The 7,658-nt window shown below is 50.0% G+C and overlaps 1 protein-coding gene across 1 annotated transcript; it reads left to right on the forward strand.

Annotated features, from left to right (window-relative positions):
• Positions 1–3,845: 3,845 nt before the first annotated feature.
• Positions 3,846–4,734, forward strand: LOC123446531 (calmodulin-binding protein 25-like). Its single transcript, XM_045123106.1, has one exon. It carries the CDS (start codon positions 3,937–3,939, stop codon positions 4,486–4,488), a length of 552 nt encoding a protein of 183 aa, XP_044979041.1. The 5' UTR covers positions 3,846–3,936; the 3' UTR covers positions 4,489–4,734.
• Positions 4,735–7,658: the final 2,924 nt, after the last annotated feature.

The following is a 7,658-nucleotide window of genomic DNA, read 5'->3' on the forward strand; positions in this document are numbered from 1 at the left end:
TGAGACGTATCAATGTCTCTCTCTCGAAAGACGATAAACAACTATGCTGGGTAAACAAATTACAGCTGGGCAATTGACAGAATTATAAACGCACCGCAATACTAATCATGCTACTAGAAAGTTAGAGGCACAAAAGTAATGGGCAGTACGCCAAGACAAGTAGTCCATTTATTCATCAACATCTACTTACTAATCATCCACCTTGAGAAATCTATCCAGAACATCTCGCTGGTATTAAGTTGCGAGCCCCACCCAAAGTGTAAACTCAAAGCAACGAACAACTGCATTAACGAACTTTGCGTAAGGTAAACAATCCTTCCAACCGTGGTCACAAGCACCGTTATTTTCTCCCTGGTGGCAACATGACATCCCCTAGTCTCATGTTTCTGTCACTCAAGCTAGACATCAGGGGGCATGAACCGACAATCATGCATAACGCTCCCTCTTGAGTTACAATCTACTACTCAGCCAAAGCAATAAAAAGCAACGGAGAACATGCATGAATTACCCAAGAACATAACATAAAAAGATAATCAGATATATAACTCATCACAATCTGAACATTATCTCATAATCCTTCGGATCCCAGCAAACCAAGCATAGCAACAGCAGGAAAATTACATAGATGCCTTGATCGTGTAGGGCAGCTCACAAAGGCTAAACATTGAAGCACAAGATTGGAGAGAAGACATCACATACCTACTGGTCATGGACTCATGGTCCAAGAAGGACTACTCACGGCACGTCCAGGAAGCGTCCATGGTGGTGGAGAAGCTCCCGGAGGTCAATTCTCCCTCCGGCAGGGTGCCGGGAGGAGGTTTTTTGGCGCTCCCGATCTCGGGAGCGCTGTAGCGGCAGAACGATGGAGAAATTCGCGATTCTGGATATTCTGGAAGGGTTTCCTATCAGAGAGGGCATCAGAGGGCGCGGGACCCACCCAAGAGACGTGGTGGCGCCGACAGGAGGGGGCCGCCTGGGCAGGCCCTGGCTCCCCTCTAGCCGACCTTTGGTGCTCGTGAAGCTTCCGTCACACTGATTTTTATATATTTTTCTCGTGATTTTTGGGTCTATGTAAATTTGGTTAAAAGTCTCTGCAAAAAAGACATCAACAGACAGAAACTAGCACTCGGTGCACTGAGTTAGTAGGTTAGTCCAAATATGTGTAAAAAGGTATGAAAGTGTAGCAAAACATATAACAATGTCACCCAAAAGATCATGGAACAAGAAGAAATTATAGATATGTTTGGGACTTATCACCTGCGCTCCGTTGATGGCGGCATGGGAGGGGGACCGACCGCCATCCTTGCCTCCCAGTCTTCCAGTTCCAGCTTGTAGGTGAGGCGGACCCCCTTGGTCCTCCCGAAGTAGAAGACCAACAAGAGTCCCTCGACCTCAGTCGAGGACTGACACAAGATCTCGACTCTGGCCGGCCCATCCCCCGCCAGGGAGTCCACATCAATCGTCAAAAGTTTGCCAACCGGCTCTGAAACCGCCTTGAGGGTGTGGTCACGCTTACCCCCTCAGGGAGACCAAAGATGTAAATCCACACCTGCTTAAGGAGGGCACCGGGTCAAGTATCGCCTCGGCCTTCTTGATAAAGACCAGGAACTTATTGATGGGGAACTTGACAACATCGAGGGTGCACACGTTAAGCATCTTCGTGGAAGGGAAGGACACAGAGAAGGCCAATGGGGCAGTCTCCGAGACCTCCCACGAGAAGAAACTCCCGTTGTAGTCGCCGATGTAGGCAGATAGCTCGGCCCGAATGACCTTGGGGGTAACCAGCACGGACGGTGGGGGCTCCTATCCGGGGACGAGGGAGATCGTGGCGAGATGCGGCTTGGCCGTCCAGTCCTCCAAGGTAGCGTCCACGTAGTAGAACCCACCCTCCCCTGACATCTCGTACCTGAGGGAGGCGAGCATGAAAGGGTACGAGGGAGGGGCCTCACACTCCGATCGGAAGTGGCCCACGAATACGTAGTTGAAGCACATAGTCTCCTCGTGGGTCCGGGGCCGAGCACCCCAATCCGGGGGGAATCTCCTGCTGCGGGCCCCCGACGAGTGGTGCGACTGTCGCCGGCACACCCGCCCCTCGCCACGAAGATCCCTCGATCTCTTCTTATTATTATTATTATTATTATTATCATTATTATTATTATTATTATTATTATTATTTCAACGGATTGATAGAGCCGAAAACTCTGGGCCCTCGGCGAAGCGGGGCGGTGAGGATGCCCAGGGCGAGCTAGACCCACGGCGTGCCAGTCGCGCGAGTCGCCATGGTCTGGGGCCGAACTGCCCACCCAGCTGCGGGCGACCACGACCGTCGGGCGTCGACCCGTCTCACGCGGACGCCGGTCATATTCCCGGTCATACTTATCACGAGTGGCATGACCGATAGCGGCGGCGGCCGGCGCGGGACGGTTGCGGAGCTCTTCACGGAGCATAGCCTCGCGTCGAATGTCTTCCTCGCGTTGTCGGTCTGCAGCCTCCCGTCGGCGTGCACCCGTAGAGCCAAGGATGAGGAGACGAGGGTCGCGTCCCTGCAGGCCGGTGGGAAGGCTGATCCCTGCATCATGCACAAGAGCACGAGCCGATGGAGGGCGGTACAGAGCCGTGGGGGTACGAGGGGGGCGGCGTGAGACGCTTCAGTCCTCGCGGGAGGTCAGCCGACGGGCGTCGGAGCCCTGGCGAGCGTCGTCGCCGTTCGGGACAAGTGGACCACGCGGCGGTCGGGAGGACTCCGGTTGCTAGAGGTGGCGCTTCGGGGGGGGGGGGGGGCGCCACCGATCCGCGACATCATCAACGCGGTGTTGTAGGTGCGGGGGGCGGCTAGTCGGCAACGAGGTTGGCCTCGTGAGGGAGCAGGAAGGGAAGGGGTCGGGGATGATGACGATGCTGTGAGATAGGTAGAGCGGGGGCGAGGGTTAAGGCATGGAATGGAGCCCGAATGGGTCAAGAGCCGTATATTGACACTGAAACGATCGACGTCAGCCCGCAAAGCCGGATGCCTGTCGCCCGACCCGTTAGCGCCATGGGGCATCCACAACCAACTGGTCAGGTCCGCTAAGGTGAAGGCCCAGGCCCGATCTGCCTCCCCCAGCATCGGTTGGGCCCTAGACGTCAACATGGGCCGCCAGGGGTGTGTGGCCAGGTCGGGCGACCAGACGTGGGGCGGCCCAGTGTTGCCGCCCTAGCCAGTCCAGTCCACCCGTTCAGCAGTGATTGGACTCGGGACGGCCTAGTCCACCCGTCGCGCGGCCACCCGTCGTGCGGCTCGGAACGGCAGCCCGACCGTCACCGCAGTGACTGGACTTTGAATTCCCTAAAGAAAAACTTGTATTACTTGATTGTGGCCGCAAGGTCAAATGCACACACCTACCTTGATATTTTTTAGGGTTACACCTACCTCGATTGATCGGTAAGACAACAGTTCGGCCAGAGTCCACTTGGGTTGACTGTTCTAGACGTGGGCGCAGTACGGTGCGGCTGCGTGCACCAATCGATGGGAAAGCACATGAAAGCCCGTGCCGCCATGTGGACGGCCACGCCATGCACGAGCACCAGGCATCCACACACTCGTCTCAGTTCTCAGCCTGTTTGGTTAACTTGGATGCTGGCTATGGCGCAGGGCAAGACCGGCGCGCTGCCCCCCTCGTGCCCACGCGCCGACACCTCCACGCCCCCACACCATCACCCATCCACCCGAATCCAAGGTAACCCCACGCGTTTTCCCGTGGCCGTCTGCCCCCACTCGCACCCGCCACCACCCGGGTTGCGCCTTTGCCCAGCCGGGCCAGCCGCCTCCTTTTATAACGCCTACCGCCTCCTCATCCATTGCAATTCCCATTCCATTCGCATCCCCGACAAGCCAACCCTATTCTCCGGTTTGCGCATCTCAGGCTCCTGCGTTGCCCGAAGGAAACTCACTCAAGTATGGACGCCGTCTCCTGCTTTGCGCCGCCTGCGCTGCTCTCCCGTTCGTTTGCGGACGCGGCCATCGCGCGCGCGCTCCACTTTTCCCTCTCGGCCGGCTCCTCCTTCCTCCCCGAGCCGTCCATCATCGCAGATCTCGGCGCCTGCTGCGCGGAAGCCATGACGGCCCCGACCTCCTCCTGCAGCAATATGGCGATGCTTCCCCCGGCGGCAGCGGCAGCGCGTTGCAGGCTGGGACCTGCGGGCGGCCGCGCCGGGAAGAGGCGGCCGCGACCGTCCAAGCGCGTGCCCACCACGTACATAAGCACCGACGCGGCCACCTTCCGTCTCATGGTGCAGCACGTCACGGGCGCCGAGGCCGAGCCGCAGGTCGACGCTGACGCCAGCCTCGGTGTCCTCCTGTCACCCTTCGACTTTGATCACTTGCTACCGTTAGACCCTGCTGCGGCCGCGGCCCAAGTCGCCGCGTACGCCCTTCCGGCGGCGCCGGCGGCGGAGCAGCCGTGCTTCCCAACGCTGGACTCGTCCAACGTCATGTACGACAAGAACTAGGTGACTTGATCGAAATTGAAGCTCTATGCTCCGTATAAGCATCATGATGCAGCATGATGAAGGCGCCGTTGCGACTGGCCTGTTGATGTATTGCTCCTCCCTTTGGTCGTTGTAGAGTAGTGGGAGATGATTAGAGATGTAGTCATGCTGTATGCAAGTGTGAGTACTACGAGTAGAGCACGCATTAGCAGTGTAGGAATGCAGCGAACTGTGCTAATATGAATGTTCCAGGTGCTCTTTGGTCTCCTCGCCGGTTGCACTCGCTGCTTCAACTTCGGTTGTTCAATCTGCCTGTTTCTTTTTTTTAAGAATAATACTTGTATTACTCAATACGAGGGTCTCTACAATCATCCAAGACCAACTTCAAGACATCCTAAGCAGAACCAACCCAAGTCATAGTTCTGCCTTCGATCCTACCAAAACTAGCAAGGTGATGGAAAGCTTTATTTTGAGATCTAGGGATAAGAGACTGTGTTTTGTTCTTGCCACTCGATACATAGTCCAGCAGGCACTACCGTGGAACCGTGACATTCTTTTTTTACAGAATTGCTAAAACTCATCAACTAAGATTTAGTGAAGTCTCAGTCGTGTTATTCGTTGGATAAATGTGCTAATACTAGTTGAAAAATGCCCATTTGTCCCAGTTTCAGAGGCCCATTAGCCCCGGTTTTGGAACCAGGACTAAAGGGTCGAGACTAAAGGCCCAAACCTTTAGTCCCGGTTGGCTTACGAACCGGACCCAAAGAAGCTTCACGTGGTCGTTGCGGGGAATCCAGGGAGGAGGAACTTTAGTTTCGGCTGGTCACATCAACCGGGACCAAATGGCATCCACGCGTCAGCATCTGGCCGGAGCTGATTTTTTTTTGAACGGGGGTTGGGGGGTTTTGAAGGATTAATTTAGTGGTTTCATATTGTGTTAGCTACCTAATAGAGAGAAGTGTCCACTACTAGGAAAAAGTCTAGTAGTAGCGCGGATTTAGTGCCTACTAGTAGCGCGGGTTACCGCGCTACTAGTAAGGCGCTACAACTATTACTTACGAGCAGCGTGTAAGACGCGCTACTGCTAAGACATATAGCTGTAGTGTGTATCATACCAGCGGTACTGATAAGACAACTATTAGTAGCGTTCTTGCAAACCCGCGCTACTAGTAATCTGTTTTTCATTATTTTTAATTTTTAGTGTATTTATACGTCGTTATACAAATTTTGATACAATACCAATTAAGAGGTTGTTGTATCATTATGTTCATGATGAATTACTATATCATTGTGAGGAAGAAACATGAATTTTATTCATCCAAATGAATCAAACGTGATCAAAAGTTGAATTAGTAGGACGACGATCCTACTAATTCAACTTTTGGTCACTTTTGATCCATCCACATGAATCTAATCCGCTTTCCTTACCCCAATGATATAATAACCAATCATGATCATAATAAGAAATCATCATGATAATCATGATCAACATCATCATCATATTAATATAAAAACTCTTGCATCACTATAGCTAATAATCATCATAGTCATTACCACCAACACTATTTAATCATCATTTTCGTCAATGAGACATCGTATAACAAGTTGGTCACTAATCATAATCACAACTCCTCCTCATCATCATCGGCAACTCTAACACATTGTAGCACATAATAACACATTGTACCTAGGACCTACTCCTCTCTCATAGGACCTACTCTACCCTCTTTTAGGTATAACATCATAAAACATGATAGGCCCTGACTCTCCATTATGAAGAACGGAGATCATCCTATCTCCAATTTTTGACCTACGCACAATGTTGCTTCCAAGTAGCTCTCTACGGTTGGCCATACATTTTTTCCAATCTTCGATTGTCATGACTTCATCGGTTTTAGAAATCCGGTATGGACAGGAGTGATGCATAGGCTGACCTGGCCGTGCTGGCCCTAAGCTCATAACAACAACATGACCTCTCGGAAACATCAGATGAGGCACACAATCATTCAGGATTTTCTGTTGATAGACATAGTAATAACTTTGTAGTTAGCAATGTAGTTTAGTTTTATAAGAATTTATGCAAAAGATGCACGAATGTCGTAATAGTAGAAAATCTTGCCATGCAATCTCCATGGATGTTATCGTAGTTCACCACGTGCACTAGTGACACGTATTGACCATAATGTGGAGGAGTTTGATAATAGCTATTGTAATTCTCAAGATAATTAATAAATGCGATAAGATGAGTTTTCTCCTTATAAGTTAATTTTGCTTCATCATTGTAGTAGTAGGTTCTGTCTACCATCTTCCGTATATTTTTTGAAGAATGAAAATAAGCTGTCAATGGAAATAAGTTGTCAACTATTTTTAAATAAACAATATAAATTACTTAATAAATATGGTTGAGAAACTCACATAATGGTAGAACTGGAGGCGTCTGCACATCGACCCAGATGTCGATATTACCTTCAATTTCATCTTCCGGACGAATATGAAAGGTGATAAGCATATTAGGCTCAAATGCATAAACCTTGCATAGTGCTTGCCAATTTGTGCATTCAAGATAGGAGTAATTGTCTGCATTGTACAACTTTACGGCAAAAGTATAATCATGTTCGGTCCTCAAGTGAACTCTCTTTACCTCCATAGTTTTTTTAGTACTGAAACCAATATTATCCAAGACATAAATTCTTGCATGGCAGGGGATACGCTAGTAGAATAGTAAAAAATAAAAATTATAAGTTGAAGCAAAAGAAGTCATGCTTAATTACGAAAAAAGACTTGTCGTTGTGACTTACTGTATCCACTTTGAAGTTCTCATCCAGCATGATGCTGAAGCGCCTACCACCAACTAGGTGTGGCGTGTCGCACAGGCCGCGCTCATCTTCGCAATATTCGCACATGACGAATTCCCTTTCGTCGTCAGACATTTCCTATGTTCATAGTTGAAACATTTAAAATCAATCGAAGGCAACTACTAGGAAACTTATATGACAGATCACTATTAATTCTAAAATAGAATTAACCTAAATAATTCTTCCTTTCTTCTTTTCCTCCACTTCTTCCTCTCTTCCTCTTCCTCTAATAATACTAAAACAGAATTAACCTAAATAATTCTAAAACAGAATTGACCTAAAAGAGAATTAACCTAAAAATATAATTCCCTCTCCTTCCTCCTCTCCTTCCTCTCC

The sequence above is a fragment of the Hordeum vulgare genome, chromosome 4H (genome assembly GCF_904849725.1).
Source record: "Hordeum vulgare subsp. vulgare chromosome 4H, MorexV3_pseudomolecules_assembly, whole genome shotgun sequence".
NCBI classification, from domain to species: Eukaryota; Viridiplantae; Streptophyta; class Magnoliopsida; order Poales; family Poaceae; genus Hordeum; species Hordeum vulgare.